This window comes from Bufo bufo, chromosome 2 (genome assembly GCF_905171765.1).
Source record: "Bufo bufo chromosome 2, aBufBuf1.1, whole genome shotgun sequence".
NCBI classification, from domain to species: Eukaryota; Metazoa; Chordata; class Amphibia; order Anura; family Bufonidae; genus Bufo; species Bufo bufo.
In genome coordinates, this window is record NC_053390.1 from 10,364,557 (window position 1) to 10,389,151 (window position 24,595).

General features: G+C 48.9%; 1 protein-coding gene and 1 long non-coding RNA gene across 2 annotated transcripts in view; one reads left to right on the top strand and one right to left on the bottom strand.

The window, feature by feature from the left end:
- Positions 1-254: 254 nt before the first annotated feature.
- LOC120992012 lies at positions 255-1,166 on the bottom strand. Its single transcript, XR_005776893.1, has 9 exons — positions 1,125-1,166; positions 1,036-1,078; positions 947-989; positions 777-819; positions 688-730; positions 599-641; positions 510-552; positions 338-380; positions 255-291 (listed from the first exon to the last, which is right to left on the bottom strand). It is a non-coding gene; the product is annotated as an uncharacterized LOC120992012 (long non-coding RNA).
- Positions 1,167-10,767: 9,601 nt separating this feature from the next.
- Positions 10,768-24,595, top strand: part of LOC120990612 — a 658,216-nt gene continuing 644,388 nt past the window's right edge. The window contains 1 exon segment of the mRNA XM_040419532.1: positions 10,768-11,972. Coding sequence (XP_040275466.1) covers positions 10,835-11,972 — 1,138 coding nt within the window. The 5' untranslated portion in view covers positions 10,768-10,834.

Genomic DNA, 24,595 nt, shown 5'->3' on the forward strand with positions numbered 1-24,595 from the left:
GTTACTGGAGCGTCATTGTAAGGTAAAATAAAGATGCAGTGACTTAAAGTAAACGGCCCGCATAGCAACGAATCGGACGATTATTCCATAACTGGATTCATCGTTATAATGGATTACAGCCCTACACGGGACGTCAGCTCTTCGGACACAATCCTGCGGGGTCTGTAGGACAGATTCTGTTTACTGACGGCCACCAGCGACACAACAAGCCCTTCTATATAGTGTGTAGTGCTGCCAGCGGGGGGCACTGGGGGGCTCGTCTCCTCCGGCTCTGCTGGATGGCAACCCCTTCTATATAGTGTGTAGTGCTGCCATCAGAGGGCACAGCGGGGGGCACTGGGGGGCTCGTCTCCTCCGGCTCTGCTGGATGGCAACCCCTTCTATATAGTGTGTAGTGCTGCCATCAGAGGGCACAGCGGGGGGCACTGGGGGGCTCGTCGGCTCTGCTGGATGGCAACCCCTTCTATATAGTGTGTAGTGCTGCCATCAGAGGGCACAGCGGGGGGCACTGGGGGGCTCGTCTCCTCCGGCTCTGCTGGATGGCAACCCCTTCTATATAGTGTGTAGTGCTGCCATCAGAGGGCACAGCGGGGGGCACTGGGGGGCTCGTCTCCTCCGGCTCTGCTGGATGGCAACCCCTTCTATATAGTGTGTAGTGCTGCCATCAGAGGGCACAGCGGGGGGCACTGGGGGGCTCGTCTCCTCCGGCTCTGCTGGATGGCAACCCCTTCTATATAGTGTGTAGTGCTGCCATCAGAGGGCACAGCGGGGGGCACTGGGGGGCTCGTCTCCTCCGGCTCTGCTGGATGGCAACCCCTTCTATATAGTGTGTAGTGCTGCCATCAGAGGGCACAGCGGGGGGCACTGGGGGCTCGTCGGCTCTGCTGGATGGCAACCCCTTCTATATAGTGTGTAGTGCTGCCATCAGAGGGCACAGCGGGGGCACTGGGGGGCTCGTCTCCTCCGGCTCTGCTGGATGGCAACCCCTTCTATATAGTGTGTAGTGCTGCCATCAGAGGGCACAGCGGGGGGCACTGGGGGGCTCGTCTCCTCCGGCTCTGCTGGATGGCAACCCCTTCTATATAGTGTGTAGTGCTGCCATCAGAGGGCACAGCGGGGGGCACTGGGGGGCTCGTCTCCTCCGGCTCTGCTGGATGGCAACCCCTTCTATATAGTGTGTAGTGCTGCCATCAGAGGGCACAGCGGGGGGCACTGGGGGGCTCGTCTCCTCCGGCTCTGCTGGATGGCAACCCCTTCTATATAGTGTGTAGTGCTGCCATCAGAGGGCACAGCGGGGGGCACGTCTCCTCCGGCTCTGCTGGATGGCAACCCCTCTGCTCTCAAGAACACAATCTATGGGGTGAATACACATCAATGTCACCACACACCAGCTACAGGATACACCCAGCCCCATACACAGAGGCTTACACCCCCCCTTATTGATCTGCCCCCTCTCCAATACACCCCATAAAGCCCCCCCTCCCACAGATCTGCATCCTCATGTTCCCAGAATACACCCCCCCCCCCCACAGAGATATGCACCCTCATGGTACCAGAATACACTACATGACCCCCCCCCCCCCCCCCTTGGAGATTGACACGACACCCCCCCCCCCACCTTGGAGATTGACCCCCCCCCCAGAGATATGCACCCTCATGGTAACAGACTACACCACATGCCCCCCTACCAGACTGACCCACCCCATAACCCCCTCACAGACCTACACCCTCATGGCCCCAGAATACACCCACATGCCCCCCCCCCCCAAAGATCTGCACCCTCATGGTGCCAGAATACACCCACATGCCCCCCCCATAGATCTGCACCCTCATGGTGCCAGAATACACCCACATGACCCCCCCCATAGATCTGCACCCTCATGGCGCCAGAATACACCACATGCCCCCCCTCACATATTGACCCACCCCCCCCTTTGAGATTGACCCCCCCTCCCCCACAGAGATATGCACCCTCATGGTAACAGACTACACCACATGCCCCCCTACCAGACTGACCCACCCCATAACCCCCTCACAGACCTACACCCTCATGGGCCCCAGAATACACCCACATGCCCCCCTCACAGATTAACCCCCCCCCCCATGTCCCCAGAATACACCACATGCCCCCCACCCCATAAATCTGCACCCTCATGGCCCCAGAATACACCCACATGCCCCCCCCCATAGATCTGCACCCTCATGTCCCCAGAATACACCACATGCCCCCCCCTCACAGATTGACCCCCTCCCCCCCCCACAGATCTGCACCCTCATGGTACCAGAATACACCCACATGCCCCCCCCCCCCATAGATCTGCACCCTTATGCCCCAGAATACACCCACATGCCCCCCCCCATAGATCTGCACCCTTATGCCCCCAGAATACACCCTTATGCCCCCCCCCATAGATCTGCACCCTTATGCCCCCAGAATACACCCTTATGCCCCCCCCCATAGATCTGCACCCTTATGCCCCCAGAATACACCCACATGCCGCCCCCCCCCATTGATCTGCACCCACATGGCCCCAGAATACACCCACATCCCCCCCCCCCCATAGATCTGCACCCTCATGGCCCCAGAATACACCACATGCCCCCCCCATAGATCTGCACCCTCATGTCCCCAGAATACACCACACCCCCCCACAGATCTGCACCCTCATGGTACCAGAATACACTACATGCCCCCCCCCCCCCTTGGAGATTGACCCCCCCCCCCCCCCACAGAGATATGCACCCTCATGGTAACAGACTACACCACATGCCCCCCTACCAGACTGACCCACCCCATAACCCCCTCACAGACCTACACCCTCATGGCCCCAGAATACACCCACATGCCCCCCATAGATCTGCACCCTTATGCCCCCAGAATACACCCACATGCCCCCCCCCATAGATCTGCACCCTCATGGCGCCAGAATACACCCACATGACCCCCCCCCATAGATCTGCACCCTCATGGCGCCAGAATACACCCACATGACCCCCCCCCCCATAGATCTGCACCCTCATGGCGCCAGAATACACCCACATGACCCCCCCCATAGATCTGCACCCTCATGGCGCCAGAATACACCCACATGACCCCCCCCCCCCCATAGATCTGCACCCTCAGGGCGCCAGAATACACCCACATGACCCCCCCCCATAGATCTGCACCCTCATGGCGCCAGAATACACTACATGACCCCCCCCCCCCCCATAGATCTGCACCCTCAGGGCGCCAGAATACACCCACATGACCCCCCCCCCCATAGATCTGCACCCTCATGTCCCCAGAATACACCACATGCCCCCCTCACAGATTGACCCCCCCCCTTTGAGATTGACCCCCCTCCCCCACAGAGATATGCACCCTCATGGTAACAGACTACACCACATGCCCCCCTACCAGACTGACCCACCCCATAACCCCCTCACAGACCTACACCCTCATGGGCCCCAGAATACACCCACATGCCCCCCCCCATAGATATGCACCCTCATGGCGCCAGAATACACCACATGCCCCACCCCCATAGATCTGCACCCTCATGCCCCCCCCTCACAGATTAACCCCCCCCCCATGTCCCCAGAATACACCTCATGCCCCCCCCTCACAGATTAACCCCCCCCCCCCCATGTCCCCAGAATACACCACATGCCCCCCCCCACCCCATGCCCCCAGAATACACCCACATGCCCCCCCCTCACAGATTAACCCCCCCATGTCCCCAGAATACACCCACATGCCCCCCCCTCACAGATTAACCCCCCCATGTCCCCAGAATACACCACATGCCCCCCCCCCACCCCATGCCCCCAGAATACACCACATGCCCCCCCCTCACAGATTAACCCCCCCATGTCCCCAGAATACACCACATGCCCCCCCCTCACAGATTAACCCCCCCATGTCCCCAGAATACACCACATGCCCCCCCCATGTCCCCAGAATACACCACATGCCCCCCCCCTCACAGATTAACCCCCCCATGTCCCCAGAATACACCACATGCCCCCCCCTCACAGATTAACCCCCCCCATGTCCCCAGAATACACCACATGCCCCCCCCTCACAGATTAACCCCCCCATGTCCCCAGAATACACCACATGCCCCCCCATGTCCCCAGAATACACCACATGCCCCCCCCTCACAGATTAACCCCCCCATGTCCCCAGAATACACCACATGCCCCCCTCACAGATTAACCCCCCCATGTCCCCAGAATACACCACATGCCCCCCCCTCACAGATTAACCCCCCCATGTCCCCAGAATACACCACATGCCCCCCCCTCACAGATTAACCCCCCCATGTCCCCAGAATACACCACATGCCCCCCCTCACAGATTAACCCCCCCATGTCCCCAGAATACACCACATGCCCCCCCCCTCACAGATTAACCCCCCCATGTCCCCAGAATACACCACATGCCCCCCCTCACAGATTAACCCCCCCATGTCCCCAGAATACACCACATGCCCCCCCCTCACAGATTAACCCCCCCATGTCCCCAGAATACACCACATGCCCCCCCCCTCACAGATTAACCCCCCCATGTCCCCAGAATACACCACATGCCCCCCCCTCACAGATTAACCCCCCCATGTCCCCAGAATACACCACATGCCCCCCCCTCACAGATTAACCCCCCCATGTCCCCAGAATACACCACATGCCCCCCCCTCACAGATTAACCCCCCCATGTCCCCAGAATACACCACATGCCCCCCCCCTCACAGATTAACCCCCCCATGTCCCCAGAATACACCACATGCCCCCCCCTCACAGATTAACCCCCCCATGTCCCCAGAATACACCACATGCCCCTCCCTCCCTCCCTCCACAGATCTGTACCTGCCTCCTCATGTATGCGCTCCTATGGACTCCAGCTCTGCAGCACATCCAGGCACACACAGCTCCTCCTCCTCCACGAGCTCCTGCAGTCTGGCTTTATAAGCACTTCCCACACTTCACCATGTGACCATGAAGGAGCATGTGACCAGTGACGTCACAGACCTCGTTCTAACAACTCCACTCTAGCATCTACCCAGCAGATACTGGGCAGGTCCTGGTCGGTAGTCACTGCTGAGCCCCGCCCCCTGCACTGATCACATGCCAGTGACGTCACCCCAGGTCCTTCAGCTCTGGCAGTGCAGCAGATACTGGGCAGGTCCTGGTCGGTAGTCAGGGCTCTTGTTCTCTCTGGTATCAGCCATTCCTCCAGCCTGCAGGTAAGATGAGCTGTGAGGAGACAGTGTGGTGGAGAGCTCAGACATGTCACCTCTGGAGATTCTCCTCCATTACACACAAGGAATCCTTCTCCGCTCCTCAGCTTAGTATGATGGGGGAGGAGTAGTGGGGATAGTGGGGGTTGTCATCATTCGCTGGCCCCTGACTGTCCTGGTGAGGGGCCCCTGCCTCCAGGAGGAGAATGAATGGAGCGGGGCCCGGCCTGAGCTCAGCTCTCTCCAGTCTCTTCTCTAGGAGTTGTGGACACAGCTGAGCACAGCCCAGAGGTGGGACCTGCATCTACCAGACATTTATCTCCTGTGGAGCCACCAGAGATCTCCATGTTGGGGCCCCTGGGATCCATGTGGTGGGGGCTCTGAGAAGCGGGGCCCCTCCAGGCTCAGGAAGTGCGGTTCTGGAGGTGACATCTGGTCTTGTCCCCTGGATGATTTCCTCTCCTCTTCTCATAAAGGCGCCTGCAGTACTAGAAGCCTCCAGCTCCTCCAGGTCTCTCCTCTTCTCCTGAATGACCACCAAGGATGGACAGGAAGGAGATCAGCAGAAGAATATTAGACCTCACCTTGGAGATCATCTCCCTGCTGAGCGGAGAGGTAAACTTTTCTAGATTTCTCTCCTCTGTATTGTATTCTGTAACAAGTCAGACATCGGGGAGGAGAATCCATCATAGGAAGTGATAGGAAGAGTCCAGGGTCCTGGAGAACGGCCTCCAGACCTTCCAAGTGATGGAGAACCTGAAGATCAGCCCCCAGTATGGTGAGTGATGTGTCATGTGACCAGTGACCAATAGTCATGTTGTAGGAGCCATGAGGAGGTAAGTAGGCACGTTGTACCAGGAGGAGAGGGCCGGAGGAGAGCACATGGCCCCTGAAGGGTTTATTCCCTAAGTGTCTCTCTCCATCCACAGGAGTACACAATAGTGAAGAAGACATCGGGGGACTGTGTGACTCCCATCATCCATCTCCAGGAGTCAGGAGGGCGGAGCAGGACCCCTCCCCCCATCACAGAGCCTCCCCCTCACCCCCTGATACATGAGCAGAAGATCCTAGAACTCACCCACAAGATGATGGAGCTGCTGACTGGAGAGGTGACACTGCTGGGAATGCTGGGAAATTCTCCAGTAACAGCACTGGAGGGGTCTGGGTGATGACGGTGTCATTGTGTTGTCAGGTTCCTATAAGGTGTCAGGACGTCACTGTCTATTTCTCCATGGAGGAGTGGGAGTATATAGAAGGACACAAGGATCTGTACAAGGAGGCCATGATGGAGGATCACCAGCCTCTTATATCACAGGGTAAGAGCCGTCATGTGCAGTGTATACACGTGTGTGCAGTGACATGTAATGGAGGAGCACCAGCCTCTTATATCACAAGGTAAGAGCCGTCATGTGCAGTGTATACACGTGTGTGCAGTGACATGTAATGGAGGAGCACCAGCCTCTTATATCACAGGGTAAGACCCGTCATGTGCAGTGTATACACGTGTGTGCAGTGACATGTAATGGAGGAGCACCAGCCTCTTATATCACAGGGTAAGAGACGTCATGTGCAGTGTATACACGTGTGTGCAGTGACATGTAATGGAGGAGCACCAGCCTCTTATATCACAGGGTAAGACCCGTCATGTGCAGTGTATACACGTGTGTGCAGTGATATGTAATGGAGGAGCACCAGCCTCTTATATCACAAGGTAAGACCCGTCATGTGCAGTGTATACACGTGTGTGCAGTGACATGTAATGGAGGAGCACCAGCCTCTTATATCACAAGGTAAGAGCCGTCATGTGCAGTGTATACACGTGTATGCAGTGACATGTAATGGAGGAGCACCAGCCTCTTATATCACAGGGTAAGAGCCGTCATGTGCAGTGTATACACGTGTGTGCAGTGACATGTAATGGAGGAGCACCAGCCTCTTATATCACAAGGTAAGAGCCGTCATGTGCAGTGTATACACGTGTGTGCAGTGACATGTAATGGAGGAGCACCAGCCTCTTATATCACAGGGTAAGAGCCGTCATGTGCAGTGTATACACGTGTGTGCAGTGATATGTAATGGAGGAGCACCAGCCTCTTATATCACAAGGTAAGAGCCGTCATGTGCAGTGTATACATGTGTGTGCAGTGACATGTAATGGAGGAGCACCAGCCTCTTATATCACAAGGTAAGAGCCGTCATGTGCAGTGTGTACACGTGTGTGCAGTGACATGTAATGGAGGACCAGCCTCTTATATCACAAGGTAAGAGCCGTCATGTGCAGTGTGTACACGTGTGTGCAGTGACATGTAATGGAGGACCAGCCTCTTATATCACAGGGTAAGAGCCGCCATGTGCAGTGGATACACGTGTGTGCAGTGACATGTAATGGAGGAGCACCAGCCTCTTATATCACAGGGTAAGAGCCGTCATGTGCAGTGTATACACGTGTATGCAGTGACATGTAATGGAGGAGCACCAGCCTCTTATATCACAGGGTAAGAGCCGTCATGTGCAGTGTATACACGTGTGTGCAGTGACATGTAATGGAGGAGCACCAGCCTCTTATATCACAGGGTAAGAGCCGTCATGTGCAGTGTATACACGTGTGTGCAGTGACATGTAATGGAGGAGCACCAGCCTCTTATATCACAGGGTAAGAGCCGTCATGTGCAGTGTATACACGTGTGTGCAGTGATATGTAATGGAGGAGCACCAGCCTCTTATATCACAAGGTAAGAGCCGTCATGTGCAGTGTATACATGTGTGTGCAGTGACATGTAATGGAGGAGCACCAGCCTCTTATATCACAAGGTAAGAGCCGTCATGTGCAGTGTGTACACGTGTGTGCAGTGACATGTAATGGAGGACCAGCCTCTTATATCACAAGGTAAGAGCCGTCATGTGCAGTGTGTACACGTGTGTGCAGTGACATGTAATGGAGGACCAGCCTCTTATATCACAGGGTAAGAGCCGCCATGTGCAGTGGATACACGTGTGTGCAGTGACATGTAATGGAGGAGCACCAGCCTCTTATATCACAAGGTAAGAGCCGTCATGTGCAGTGTGTACACGTGTGTGCAGTGACATGTAATGGAGGAGCACCAGCCTCTTATATCACAAGGTAAGAGCCGTCATGTGCAGTGTATACACGTGTGTGCAGTGACATGTAATGGAGGAGCACCAGCCTCTTATATCACAAGGTAAGACCTGTCATGTGCAATGTATACACGTGTGTGCAGTGACATGTAATGGAGGAGCACAGCCTCTTATATCACAAGGTAAGAGCCGTCATGTGCAATGTATACACGTGTGTGCAGTGACATGTAATGGAGGAGAACCAGCCTCTTATATCACAGGGTAAGAGCCGTCATGTGCAGTGTATACACGTGTGTGCAGTGACATGTAATGGAGGAGCACCAGCCTCTTATATCACAAGTTAAGACCCGTCATGTGCAGTGTATACACGTGTGTGCAGTGACATGTAATGGAGGAGCACCAGCCTCTTATATCACAGGGTAAGAGCCGTCATGTGCAGTGTATACATGTGTGTGCAGTGACATGTAATGGAGGAGCACCAGCCTCTTATATCACAAGGTAAGAGCCGTCATGTGCAGTGTGTACACGTGTGTGCAGTGACATGTAATGGAGGAGCACCAGCCTCTTATATCACAAGGTAAGAGCCGTCATGTGCAGTGTATACACGTGTATGCAGTGACATGTAATGGAGGAGCTCCAGCCTCTTATATCACAAGGTAAGAGCCGTCATGTGCAGTGTATACACGTGTGTGCAGTGACATGTAATGGAGGAGCACCAGCCTCTTATATCACAAGGTAAGAGCCGTCATGTGCAGTGTATACACGTGTGTGCAGTGACATGTAATGGAGGAGCACCAGCCTCTTATATCACAGGGTAAGAGCCGTCATGTGCAGTGTATACACGTGTGTGCAGTGACATGTAAAGGAGGAGCTCCAGCCTCTTATATCACAAGGTAAGAGCCGTCATGTGCAGTGTATACACGTGTGTGCAGTGACATGTAATGGAGGAGCACCAGCCTCTTATATCACAAGGTAAGAGCCGTCATGTGCAGTGTATACACGTGTGTGCAGTGACATGTAATGGAGGAGCACCAGCCTCTTATATCACAGGGTAAGAGCCGTCATGTGCAGTGTATACACGTGTGTGCAGTGATATGTAATGGAGGAGCACCAGCCTCTTATATCACAAGGTAAGAGCCGTCATGTGCAGTGTATACACGTGTGTGCAGTGACATGTAATGGAGGGGCACTAGCCTCTTATATCACAAGGTAAGAGCCGTCATGTGCAGTGTATACACGTGTGTGCAGTGACATGTAATGGAGGAGCACCAGCCTCTTATATCACAAGGTAAGAGCCGTCATGTGCAGTGTATACACGTGTGTGCAGTGACATGTAATGGAGGAGCACCAGCCTCTTAAAGCGGATCCATTTCCCTTAAGAATACATTAGGGCAAAACCAATCCGTTTTGGATTACTTCTGAGAGCCCATGACGGATCTCACAAACGGAAAGGCAAAAAGCCAGTGTGAAAGTCGCCTAAGTCGTTGGTGTCTCAATAAAATGTGAGAAAATTTGTAGTAAAATTCTTGTCTGGCATCGGCTTTAAATTGCTAAATGTGATCCTGTTGTCCATCACTTCAGCGATTATCTGCTCATCCCCTTCAGACTGAACGTGTGACTTCTAGCAGTAATTGCATGTCCCAGAATGTTCCAGCTGCATTAGAGCGTGTTCACACAGGGCACATTTATTGTAGACATTTCCATATATTGGGTTGTTTCTGCAGCAGGTGCATGGATTATTACAAGCCACATTCAGGGCAGCGGGACAGTCACAGAAATGTCTGCAGCTGATCTGCTCTGTGTGAACTTGCTCGTAGATAACCAGTCACTGATCTGTGCTGCTCTTATAATCTGTCCAAAAAGGGGGGATTTTAAGGTTCCACATATAGAAACAACAGGCAGGTTCTGCAGGGGCGGGGCTTACGATGCTCCATCGTTTCCAGACATGGTCGGGCTTTTCACATTTTTTTGTTTTGTTAAGTCATTATTTACTGTATGTAATAAAAGTCCTGACCTGGTGTAAACCAGAATCCTGGACTTTGTCAGGAAGTTATAGAAGCTTTGTAAGGCTGGGATCACAAGTGCAGTTTTTTGGCCAAAGTCAGGAATGGATTCCAAATGAATGAACACTTCTCCTTCCTGCTGGATCAACTTCCAGCCGAATTGGAATGTTATAAGTTTTTCTTCTCTGTAGTTTGCAGAAAAAAATAACTTTTTTAATTTTTATCTTAACAGAAAATCCTAGTAAGAAATGTGAAAATGTCATGTTACCACTAGATGAAGATATCATGCAGCGCTCTTTGGGAGAAAACCTCATTACCCTAAATGTAGATCCAGGACTTCACAGTACAGATCAGTCATATAATCCTCCTAATTATGAGGAACCTTCTCCTGACCAATCACAGATTGTTACTGCAAGTACAAGTCAGAAAAGGGTGAAAATGTTTCATTGTGGTAAAGAATACACCAACGGCTCAGGACTTTCTACACATCGAAGACGTCACAAAGGAGAGAAAATGTATTCATGTTCAGAATGTGGGAAATGTTTTAGACGAAAATCATATCTTGTTTTACATGAGAGAATTCACACTGGGGAAAAGCCGTATTCATGTTCAGAATGTGGAAATTGTTTTACACAGAAATCAGATCTTGTTAAACATGAAAGACGTCACACAGGAGAGAAGCCATATTCATGTTCAGATTGTGGGAAATGTTTTACACAGAAATCATATCTTGTTATACATGAGAGAATTCACACAGGAGAGAAGCCATATTCATGTTTAGAATGTAAGAAAAGTTTTACACTGAAATCAGATCTTCTTAAACATGAGAGAAGTCACACAGGAGAGAAGCCATATTCGTGTTCAGAATGTGGGAAATGTTTTACACAGAAACCCAATCTTGTTATACATGAAAGACACCACACAGGAGAGAAGCCATATTCATGTTCAGAATGTGGGAAATATTTTACACGGAAATCATATCTTGTTATACATGAGAGAAGTCACACAGGAGAGAAGCCGTATTCCTGTTCAGAATGTGGGAAATGTTTCACACAGAAATCAAATCTTGTTATACATGAGAGACGTCACAGAGGAGAGAAAGCATATACATGTTCAGAATGTGGGAAATCTTTTACACGGAAATCAGATCTTGTTATACATGAGAGAATTCACACTGGGGAAAAGCCGTATTCATGTTCAGAATGTGGGAAATGTTATAAACAAAAATCGGATCTTGTTTACCATAAGAGAATTCACGCTGTGGAAAAGCCGTATTCATGTTCAGAATGTGGGAAATGTTTTACACACAAATCAGATCTTGTTAAACATGAGAGATTTCACACTGGGGAAAAGCCATATTCATGTTCAGAATGTGGTAAATGTTTTACACAGAAATCAGATCTTGTTAAACATGTAAGACGTCACACAGGAGAGAAGCCATATTCTTGTTCAGAATGTGGGAAATGTTTTATAGAGAAATCAGGTCTTGTTATACATGAAAGATGTCACACAGGAGAGAAGCCATATTCATGTTCAGAATGTGGGAAATGTTTTACAGATAAATCAGGTCTTGTTATACATGAAAGACGTCACACAGGAGAGAAGCCATATTTATGTTCAGAATGTGGGAAATGTTTTACACAGAAATCAAGTCTTCTAAAACATAAGAAAAATCACACATGAGAGTAGCTGCATTCAGAATGAGAAAAATGTTTTTGCTTCTAAAACCATAATTAGGGGTCATTAGTGAAGTCACACAAGAGAGAAGCCATATGGCCGCAATATAATGAAACAATATATCACTGGGTCATAGACATTGTTTTCATTTCAGGTTTTATATTTGGATATAAAAGCTTAATTGATGTCACATAACGGCTTCTATAAAACATCTGATAAATCCTGTTTAGGAAGACATATATTCTGTTCATGACTTATATTTTAAACCTTACAGTTAACCCTTTCAGCCCTGGTGGGTTTTTTTGCATTTTATTTTTTTACTCCCTGCCTTTCCAGGACTTTTTTATTTTTACATTTACATAGCTGTATGAGCGCTTGTTTTTTGCGGACAAGTTGCATTTTCTAATTCCACCATTTAATATTGCAAACGATGTAGTGGGAGATGGAATAAAATTCCACGTGGGGTGAAATGGTAAAAATAACGCAATTATGCAACAGTTTTAGGTTTTGTTTTTATGGTGTAACCTATACGGTAAAACTGACCTGTTAAATTCATTCTCCAGGTCAGTACAATTACGGCGATTCCACATATGTATAGTTTTTCTTGCCTTTTTAAAACTGAAAAAAAACTTTGAAATAAATTTTTCATCGCCATATTTGTGACCTCTATAACTTTTTTGTAATTATGTGTACGGAGCTATGTGAGGGCTCTTTTTTTTTTTTTTTTTTAATGATGAGCTGTAGTTTTCATTCATACCATTCTGGGGTATTTTTTTGATCACTTTTTAAAATGTATTCTATTTAATTTTACTTTATTTAATTTTTTGTGGGAGGTGAAGGCACCGAAAAATGTGTAATCAACCATTTAGATTTTTTTATTTTTTGCGATTTGTCATATCTTTTTAAACTTTTTTTTTTACAGTATTTTATAGTTCCCATAGGGAACTATAAAAAGGCAATCATCAGATTGATTCTCTCATACACCAACATTGGAGTGTATGAGAGTTACAATGTATTCCTATGAAGCTCTGCCACAGGCAGGGGCATCATAGGAGCTAACATGTGGCAGCTTCAGTTCATTACGGAGGACTGAGGCAGCCGCACAATGCATCCGGCTCCCCTGATCCTTATGTTTGACCACAGCATCTGAAGGGTTAAAAGTCTGAGATCATTGTTACCGCCAGTCACGGACATTAGCTGCTGGTGTTTGCTGTATGAAACATCAGGCACCTGGCAGCTATGGCGCATGTGAGAGCTTATTGTTCCTCTCGGAAATTAAGTAATAAATTCTCAACCTTCCTGATCGCTTTACTAGAGTTGAGCGGACACCTGGATGTTCGGGTTTGACGAGTTCGGCCGAACTTGAAAAAAAAGTTCGGGTTCGGGACCCGATCTTGTCCCCGAACCCCATTGAAGTCAATGGGGACCCGAACGTTTGGGCACTAAAATGACTCTAAAATAGTCCTGGAAAGGGCTAGAGGGCTGCAAAAGGCATCAGAATGTGCTTAAGAGCATGGCAAATGCTCTGCAAACAAATGTGGATAGGAAAATTTTAATAAACGTAAGCTTGTCCACATTGGCTGTGGCCTGTGATAATGCTCTCTGCCGTGCTAATCACACGTTCACACTATACACTGGCTGCAGGGCAGGTCAGCACCTCCAAGGCTGACAATGCTTTTCCACATTTGGGCCATGCTAACCCTGCCTTCTCAGGTGCTGGCGGTGCCCCAGCTGCGTTGGCGACCTCATCCTCCTCTGCCTTCGCCTTCTGCTTCCACTGTGCCCCCGCTGTCAGGTGGGAATAATCTGGATTTAGGAGTAGGAGGTTGAGGAGGCGGTGGATGGGTGGATGTGGCAGTGTAGGTTGACCTGGCGGGGTAGGCGGAAGCGGCGGTGAAGGAGGAATAGGTAGCCAACACTGATTTGTGTTATTTTTAATTTTTAAATTGGGGTATCCCCCAAAATATTGGGACATATAACAAAATAAAACTAAGAATAAGTGCACTTGAGTACAAGAATAGATGGTCGAGGCTGGTATAAATGTCTATTCTGCACAAGGTACGGACAAGTCCTGTGGGATCCAAGCCTGGTTCATTTTAATAAACGTAAGCTTGTCCACATTGGCTGCGGCCTGTGATAATGCGCTCTGCCATGCTAAACACACGTTCACACTATACACCGGCTGCAGGGCAGGTCAGCACCTCCAAGGCTGACAAAGCTTCTCCACATTTGGGCCATGCTAACCCTGCCTTCTCAGGTGCTGGCGGTGCCCCAGCTGCGTTGGCGACCTCATCCTCCTCCTCTGCCCTCGCCCTTGTGCTTCCACTGTGCCCCGCTGTCAGGTGGGAATGCTATCAGCAGCGTGCGCTTGTAGTCGCGCATCTTCCGATCAGTAACAGATGTTTTCACTAAATTTAGTTCCCTGTCAGCAATGCAGAGCAGGGGTTCATTCACGGCAAAAGGGGGTTCATGTCACCCAGCAATAGAACAGAGCATTTTGCGAGATTTAGGCCCCTGTCACCCAGGCACAGCAGGGGTTCATTCACGGCAAAAGGTGGTTCATGTCATCCAGCAATAGAACAGAGGATTTTGAGAGATTTAGGCCCCTGTCACCCAGGCTCAGAAGGGGTTTGTATACGCCAAAAATGGTAAGATGTCACCCGACAATTGAAAATAAGAATTTTTTCAATTTAGGGCACTAAATTTGGCACTTTTTTGCATCAAAATGGCTATAAAATAGTCCTTGAAAAGGCTAGAGGGATGTAAAAGGCAGTAAAATGTGCTTAAGAGCATGGCAACTGCTCTGCAACAAATGTGGATAGGGAAATAACTTAAAATAAAATAACTAAAAATTACAAATTATTAACCTGCAACTCAGAGAAGGAGGTGGATATGGAGTCGGAGGTTGAGGAGGCGGTGAATGTGGTGTTGTAGGTGGAGGCAGCCAACAATGTTTTTTTTAAATTTATTATTGGGGTAGGTAGCCCTCAAAATATTGTGACAAATAAAAATAAAATAAAACAAAGAATCATTGCACTTGACTTGAGTACAAGAATGTATGTTTGATGGTGGTATAAATGTCTATTCTGCACAAGGTACAGACAAGTCCTGTGGGATCCAGGCCTGGTTGGTTCATTTTAATGAACGTGAGCTTGACCACATTGGCTGTGGACAGGCGGCTGCGCTGGTCTGTGATGACGCCCCCTGCCGTGCTAAACACACGTTCAGATAATACACTGGCTGCAGGGCAGGCCAGCACCTCCAAGGCGTAAAGGGCAAGCTCAGGCCATGTGCCCAATTTGGAGACCCAGAAATTGAAGGGGGCAGACCCGTCAGTCAGTACGTGTAGGCGTGTGCACACATACTGCTCCACCATGTTGGTGAAATGCTGCCTCCTGCTAAGACCTTCCATATCAGCTGGTGGTGCTGGTTGTTGTAGCTTTTCCACATGTCGGCCATGCTAACCCTGCCTTCTGAGGTGCTGGCGGTGCCCCAGCTGCATTGGTGACCTCTTCCTCGTCCTCTGCCTTTGCCTTGTGCTTCCAAGAAAGCAAATACAGCACACAAGGAGTCTCAGTAGATAGTTTTAAAGTAGCAGGTTAGATAGAAATAAGCATCCACCAATTATATAAGAAGTGACTAATAAAAGTTAAATTTTAACATTAAAATAAAACATGCACATGTCAAGAGTAGGCAACCAGTCTAGTACTAAATGTAAAAAGAAGGCCACTCAGTAATCAGCACAAGTTACAATGTGGGCAACTCTGCGGTCGTTGCGGAGACACTGCAGCATGTAATCGCTCATGTGTGCAAGGATACACGATACACCTCCCACAGAGGACAGCTTTTCGTTGGGCAGAGGCATGTGTATTGTCTGTGTCCTCTGTATCCCCCATCCACGCACCAGTGATGGCCATGAGCTGGTCTGGGTGCCACCCTGCTGTAAACATGGTTCCTCCTCCTCCATCTCCTCATCCTCCACCTCCTCATCCTCCAGAACTGTGCCCTGGCTGGACAATTGTGTACCTTGGGTTTGTGGGTGCAGGAACCCACCCTCGGAGCCACTTGGGAATGACTGGCCGGAAACCCTACGAAATGATCCCTCTTCCTCCTCCTCCTCCTGTCCCCCAAACAGATACGTTTTAACACTGCCTGCTGTCGTTTACCCCTGGCTGTGCTGAAGTTGGTGGTGAAGGTGTTACGCTGACCGGATGAGGAGCTGGTAGAGGATGAGGAAGCGGAGTAGGAGGAGGAAGCAACAGGAGGCAAACTTAAGCGCCCTGCAATCCTCGGTGGTGGAAGGACATGCGCCAAACTGCTATCCGCCTCAGGCCCAGCCGCCACTGCATTTATCCAGTGTGCTGTTATGGAGATATAACGGCCCTGACCGTGCTTACTGGTCCACGTATCCGTAGTCAGGTGCACCTTGCCACAGATGGCGTTGCGCAGTGCACACCTGATTTTGTCCCCTACTTGGTTGTGACGGGAAGGGATGGCTCGCCTTGAATAGTAGTTGCGGCTGGGCACGACGTACTGTGGGCCAGCCACCGCCATAAGGCCTTCAAAACTATCCGTCTCCACCAGATGGAATGACAGCATCTCAAAGGCAAGTAATTTAGAAATGCTGGCATTCAGGGCTAGGGATCGCTGGTGGGTAGGGGGGTACTTCCTCTTCCTCTCCAGCGTTTGGGATATGGAGAGCTGAACGCTTCCGTGGGACATTGTGGAGATGCTTGGTGACCCAGGTGTTGGTGTTGCTGGCAGATCCTCTGTTTGTGGGGTGCCAGGTGGCACTGTCACTCCAGAGGTGGATGAAGAGGCATCGACTGCAGCAGAAGAGGAAGCAGGAGGAGCCAGAGACCTGTCTTGGTTTTTGAGGTGTCTACTCCACTGCAGCTCGTGCTTTGCACTTAAATGCCTGGTTGTGGCGAAAATAACCTCGCCACTGGGTTTTGGAGGGGCCTGTTTGCCAGCCTCTTGCCTCAGGATTATGGCCCATACTAACTTTGAAGGAGAAGACAGACCGGCCACACAGCTTAAATCTGTGGAACTGTTTTGGGCAGGAAAGCCATGCTTGCGGCCAGCCAAATGTGACTGCCATGGAATTCGGGAACCCCTGCTCGGATCTGGGTGATTTTGGGATATGTTGTTCACCCAGATCAGAGCTATCCATGGATGTATACATTATGGGGATATGTGGGGTTTTGAGGTGTTTTCTGTGTTTTGGGAAAAATGTGTGGTTTCTGTCTGTGAGTGATTAAGATAGCCCATTATGTTTGGTAATTGTATCACAGGCAGAGCCCAATGTGTTTTGGTAATTGTATTTTGTTGATTGCGTCAAAGACAATGCCAGTGTGTTTGTTAATTGCGTCACAGACAATGCCATTGTGTTTGTTGAATAGGGTTAGTTTTGTCTTTAAACTGTACAGGATTGGCTGCTATGTCATGTCCTCAGTATGTCATGTGTATATAAGTCAATGCTGTGTGTTCAATAAAGAGTTCCTGTTGTACATTCAACATAGAGCTTATTCTCATGTGTGTGGGGATTGCTATAACGTGTATACTCACCTGGCTATTACTCCTAGCTCTTGTAAGAGCTGTTCCTGGTTCCTGTGGTGGTATCGGTGTCGAGCGGAGTGCTTGGAGTCCTCGGGAGGCACTGGGAGCATCCATCAACGGAGGTACCCAGCTGGGGTGTCAGGAGATCCTTTACACTGGTCATGCAGGTTGTGCTCAGGTTGAGAACATTTATGCCTCGCTTTTTTTTCGTTTTGTCGTCAGCACATTGTCTGAAGAACTGCCACGCCAGGGAACTCCTTGGAGCTGGCTTTGGTGTGCTCGGTCCCTTGCTGCGGTGGGCAGTAGAAGGCGTACTGTCTAGAGGACGGCCGCTCCGCTTTTGCACCCTACTCCCTCTTCTGCTGTGCTGGTGGCTCTGTGCGACCACCGCCTCTTCCGCCGAACTACATCGGTCACTCTTATGACTTCGATTCCATGTGGGGTCGAGGACCTCATCGTCCTCCACATCATCTTCCACCCAGTCTTTACCCCTGACTTCCTTGTCTGTCTGCACGCTTTCAAAAGCCCCAGCAGTTGGCACCTGTGTTTCGTCATCATCCGAGACGTGCTGCGATGGTCCTCCCATGTACTCATCTTGAAAAATAAGTGGTTGGGCATCGGTGCACTCAATCTCTTCCACTTCTGGGGCAGGGCTAGGTGGATGGCCCTGGGCAACCCTGCTAACAGAGTCATCAAAAAGCAGAAGAGACTGCTGCATGACTTGGGGCTCAGGCTGCTTGGCTGATTTGCAAGGGGATGAGGTGAAAGACTGATGGACATCGGCTGCAGGTGCCAACTGTGGTCTTTCAGCAGGAGACTGGGTGGGAGACAATGTGAAGGAACTGGATCCACTGTCAGCAACCCAATCTACTATCGCCTGTACTTGTTCAGGCCTCACCATTCGTAGAGCAGCATTAGGCCCGACCAAATACCGCTGCAGGTTCTGTCGCCTACTCGCACCTGAGGAAGGGGTTTCACTTGTGCGTGTATCTGGCACAGATCGACCACGTCCTCTCCCTGCAACAGAAGCTCCACCAGCAGCACCACGACCTGGGCCACGTCCCTTATTTGACGCTCTCCTCATATTTTTTGAATTTAGGATCTTGCCCTAAATGGGTGTTTAATTAATAGTAAAAAAGAACGACAGTATGTAAAGGGTGTATCTCACACGGCCTGAACCAGACTTGGCCTCAATTAAAGATTTATTTGCACAAAATGGCTGTATTTCAAATGGTTGTATTTTAAATGGCTGAATCAAACCCCTGTATGTATAGGGGGGATCACACACGCCCTGAATCAGTGTAGGCCTGAATTAAAGATTTATTTGCACCAAATGGCTGTATTTCAAATGCCTGATTAAAAACCCTGTATGTATAGGGGGATCACACACGCCCTGAATCAGTGTAGGCCTGAAGTAAATATATCTTTGCACAAAAAGGCGGTATTTAAAATGGCTGTATTTCAAATGCCTAATTCAAACCCCTGTATGTATAGGGGGGATCTCAGAGGGCCTGAACCTCTGTAGGCCGGAAATAAATATATCTTTGCACAAAAAGGCTGTATTTTAAATGCTTGATTCAAACCCCTGTATGTAGAGGTAGTATCTCAGAGGGCCTGAACCTCTGTAGGCCTGAAGTAAATATATCTTTGCACAAAAAGGCGGTATTTAAAATGGCTGATTCAAACCCCTGTATGTAGAGGGGGGATCTCACACGGCCTGAACCAGTGTAGGCCTGAATTCAATATTGGTGCACCAAATGGCGGTATTTAAAATCTCAGAATGTAACCCAAATGTATTAAGGGTGTATCTCACAATGACATCTGCATCAAAGGCTGCCAACAAAATTTTTGGAGCCCATACGACTGTTTGTTTAACAACTGAATTTGACAGCAGTATATAAGCCTGTAATTTCACACGTGCTGATGCTGCAAGGCCTGAAAATAGTGTTTTTTTTTGTCAAATAAGTGTGTTTTTCAAACCCCAGAAAATGATGGGTGTATTTCTAGCTTAAATTGCACACTGACTAATACAGATGTTGTAGATTGCACAAAAAGTGTTTTTTTGCTAACAGAATATGAATGCTGTATATATTAAACTTGAATTTAACACTTGCAGATCTGGCAAATACTGTTTTTTGAAAAAAAAAAAAGTGTGTTTTTCAAACCCCAGAAAATGATGGGTGTATTTCTAGCTTAAATTGCACACTGACTAATACAGATGTTGTAGTTTGCCCCCAAAAAAATTGTGATTTGCAATGTCCCAAAAGCTCAGATGCAGTGCTGGTGCACTGAGCATGCATAAAATGGCCGCCACCCACCTAACTAACAGAATTCTAAAAGTTTGTATTTTTGGTCAATGAGCTCAGGGCAGGGTAAAACGATAGTGCCCTGCACCCACACAATTATTTGTCTGTGGATCGCTGAGTTAGATTCTCTCCTATTCTCTCCTTGAAATCACAAGTCCAGCAGCATCCTCTCCCTACACTTGTAACAGCAGAGTGACGTGCAGCGCTACGTGACTCCAGCTTATATAGAGCCTGGGTCACATGCTGCTCTGGCCAATCACAGCAATGCCATTAGTAGGCATTGCTGTGAAGGCCTCTTGGGGCAAGTAGTATGACGCTTGTTGACTGGCTGCTGTGCAGCCTTTCAAAAAGCGGCAAGAAAGCGGCGAACACTGAACCCGAACTTTTGGGTTCGGGTCCGGGGTCCAAAAATCCTAAAGTTAGGTAGGATCCTTTACAGTTTGGGTTCGCTCAACCCTACTCTTTACTCCAGGCTAAATAGATCTCAGGACATCTGGAAAGATTTAGGGAATGGAGATGATATTCAACATTACAGTAAAGTTCATAACAGACACTGGAAGGAGGAGACCTGATTATAGTTACCAAAGAACAATCCTTTGGAGTAAGAAGGAATCTGAAGTACAGATCCGCTGATGACAAGACTAGGATCTCCCTGTTCTTATGGCAGATGTTATGGCCAGATGGAAATAACCTCTTTAGGTTAGGTATTTATGTGGGCCCTCCTCCAGAGGTTTAAAGGGAGATGATCTTAAAACTTTTAGGATTAAGGTCAAGTCCTATTTTGACACAGATTCTGACTATGGAAGGCTAGATCCGAGCAAACCTTTCAGGAACCTTTTCATCAAGGACTATTGTAACAAGGATAAACTTGCCGAATGGGCAACATTTAGACTTTTTAGGTTGATACTCTAAGGCCTTTTCCAAATTTGTCTTGTAGGAAGCCTAAGTGGAGACCTGGCTACTACAAGGTCTTCAGGACTATGTCTTAGAGACCATTAGGTTGATATAGTGGCTGTACTGTTGAGTCTCCACAGGTTCTGGCAGAGCTGAGTGTTCTAGACACACACAATTTGCACTGATACACCTTTGACTCATTTGAATGAGTTAGGATCAAAATGAACTTTTTATTAATTACAAACCAGAGTGTGGCAAAGGTCTTCATGATTTAATCAAAGAGGCTTCAAGATAGTTAAAGAGGCTGGTCAAACTTCAGGCTGTCAAACTGAACCTCTTCAGGTCTTCGCAGAGTTCAGTGTCCTAGACACACACAAACTGCAGTGGGGGAAGTCTCCAAGTTATACTCTTGACTCAACTGAGTTAGGAAAAATGATCTTTTGGTAGATTAAGGCCCAAAGTGTGGTAGGATCTTGATGACTACATCAGAGAAGCCTCTAGATAGAAATCAAGGCTAGCAACAGTCAGGCTCAATCTTTCCAGAGTTGAGTGCCTTACATATCAAGGGTCTACACTGGGAGAAGTCTTGGTAACACCCTTGACTCATCTGCATGTTGGGAACCATGACCTCTCTGGCCCGAACAGTATGACGGCTGTACTGTCGTCTGGTCTAGCCTGATTTTCATCCATACCCTAATTATCATGGAAACTGTAGGTAAAATGTAGGCCAGTCTGAACCTCCAAGGAATGGAAAAGGTATTTGCTGCCAAGGGATTGTCCGCCTAATAAAGGGAAAGGAATGTTTCCATCTTGGCACTGGACCTGTTTCCACTGAGCAATTTGTTTGAAGATATCTGAATTCAGAGACCATTTGTCACGAGGGTGTCAAGAGCCACGCCTGACTCCGTTGTACCCGGGGTCAGGAGGTCGCAGCAGTTGGCTGCGCGCTCTATGTAAGATAGGGCTGTTTCCTTATTGTAGCTTTCTGGGTTTGCTTTGCAAACCCTTTTGGCTCACTCAGGGATCCGTAGCTCCTTCTCCTCAGCTGTTCCTTGTCCAGCACTCCCAAACCTCCTTATATTCCCCTCTCACACTTCTCTGGTTGCCAGATATAGAGCTTCCTTCCTGGACTTCTATTCTGACCCTCTGGAGCTGTGTTACTGCGTTCTCTGGTTGTTGATCCAGAACGCTACCCTCCGGATCCCTGTTGGACCTTTGTGGACTGCTGTGGTCGCCCACCTGGGTGTATGTGTTTGTCTGTGTTGTCTGTCCTCTCCCTGGTGTTTCCCTCTTAGTTCAGTGGTGCGGACTAGCGATCCCACCGGCCCATTCACTATATAGGGCTCATTTCAGGGAAAGCCAGGGTTTAGGCACGTGATCGCCGCACGGGTGAGGAACCCGTCTAGGGACGTCAGGGCAGTCAGGTGCCAGCTGCAAGGTGAGTCAGGGGTCACCACCTTACCCTCTCCCTTGGGCAGGGCTTTCCCTTTTCCCTCCCTGTGCGTGACGCCGGTCATTACATTATATCTGGCCCTTATTTTTGTGTAGGATAAAAAAATAAATTTTTTATTTTTTTTTACCTACTTAGAATCCAGTATGGATCAAATTGCTGCTCTGTCCAAACCATTTCATGGCCTGTCTTTGTAGGTGGCAGGATTGAAGGCGTCGGTCCTCCAGCAACAGCATCAGTTACAACAGACCGCAAGCCCAGCGGTTGCTACTGGTAACCAGGTTGTTGCGGAACCCAAGGTCCCTCTCCCTGACAGATTTTCTGGGGGAAGGGACAAGTTTTTGACATTCCGTGAGGCCTGTACATTATACTTTAAACTGCGCCCTTACTCCTCTGGTAATGAAGAACAGCGGGTGGGGGTTGTTATTTCCCTGCTGCAGGGGGACCCGCAGTCCTGGGCGTTCTCTTTACCTACTGATTCCCAGGCGCTTCGGTCAGTGGATGAGTTTTTCGGGGCCTTGGGTCATATATGACGACCCTGACCGAGTCGCACTGGCTGAATCAAGATTACGGAGACTCCTACAAGGAGAGGAATATTGCTCTGACTTCCGTAGGTGGGCTACGGATACCCAATGGAACGACCCGGCTCTCAGGAGTCAGTTCTGCTCTGGGTTATCCGAAAGGGTTAAGGATGCGCTTGCATTATATGAGACCCCCTTTTCCCTTGATGCGGTTATGTCCCTTTCTATCCGAATAGATAGACGCCTTAGGGACAGGTTGAAAAAACCGGAGCCATTGGTAACCCCTCCCAAGCAGCAGTTAGTCTGTACGGACTTGGACGAGCCTATGCAGCTAGGAGGAACTACTCGTCAGGTCCGTCCTCCTGTGGCTCGCCGTAGGCGTGGGGTTTGTTTTTTTTGTGGGGAGAGGGGTCATTTCATTAATGTCTGTCCTTCTTTCCTCAGAAACAAAAGACCGTCGGAAAACTACTAACCCCAGGCTGTGTGGAGGATGTCAGCCGGGGGGTATACGTTTCCTCCATACGTACATCGCAATTTGTGTTGCCAGCGGTTGTTGTTTTTGGTGATAAGACGGAGACTATTTCTTTCTTTCTAGACAGTGGAGCAGGGGTAAATTTGATAGATGCCCATTTTGCCCACACTATGGGTTTGTCTCTCTGTACGCTACAGAGACCTATTCCCATATTTGCTATTGATTCTGCTCCTCTGTCTCAGAGAAACCTCACCCACATTGTCCATAACTTACACCTTCGGGTAGGGGACCACCATAACGAGATGCTTTCATGTTATGTTCTGGAGGGGCTTCCCACTCCAGTAGTAACGCACAATCCAGTGGTGGATTGGCAGGCCAGGGAGATATTGGAGTGGAGTGAGCAGTGCAGAGAAAATTGCTTAAATAGCAATTGCTTAGTCGCCTCCATAACTACCCTACCTACATTTATTTCGGATTTTGAGGACGTTTTTTCTGAAAAGGGTTGTCAGAAGTTACCACCTCACCGTCCTTATGATTGCCCGGTTAACCTTATTCCCGGCGCAAAATTACCCAAGACCAGGTTATATAATCTTTCAGGTCCAGAGAGACAAGCCATGAAAGATTATATCTCCGAGAGCTTGGCTAAGGGACACATCAGACCCTCTTCTTCACCCGTGGCTGCAGGGTTTTTCTTCGTTAAAAAGAAAGATGGGGGCCTGCGTCCTTGCCTAGATTTTCGCAAATTGAATCGGATAACCATCCGAGACCCATACCCTCTTCCTCTCATTCCTGACCTGTTTAATCAGATTGCGGGTGCTAGGTAGTTCTCCAAACTTGATCTTAGGGGGGCCTACAATCTGATTCGTATTAAGGAGGGGGATGAGTGGAAGGCAGCTTTTAACACCCCTGAGGGGCATTATGAAAATCTAGTTATGCCTTTCGGTCTGACCAATGCTCCTGCCGTCTTTCAACATTTCGTTAATGACATTTTTAATCATCTAATCGGCAGGTTTGTGGTAATATACCTAGATGATATTTTAATTTATTCGTCTGATCTGAGAACACATGAGGTGCATGTCAGACAAGTAGTGCAGGTCCTATGGACGAATAAATTATATGCTAAAATTGAAAAATGTGTCTTCGCCGTTCAGGAGATACAATTCCTAGGTTATTTTTTATCTGCTTCAGGTTTCCGTATGGATCCTAGGAAGGTCCAGGCAATTTTAGATTGGGATCTTCCTGAGAACCTCAAAGCACTACAACGGTTCTTGGGCTTCGCGAATTTCTATAGGAAATTCATTAAAAATTATTCACTTATTGTAAAACCCCTTACTGACATCACTAGGAAGGGAACTGATTTTTCTAAATGGTCTGACGCCTCTAAAGTTGCTTTTT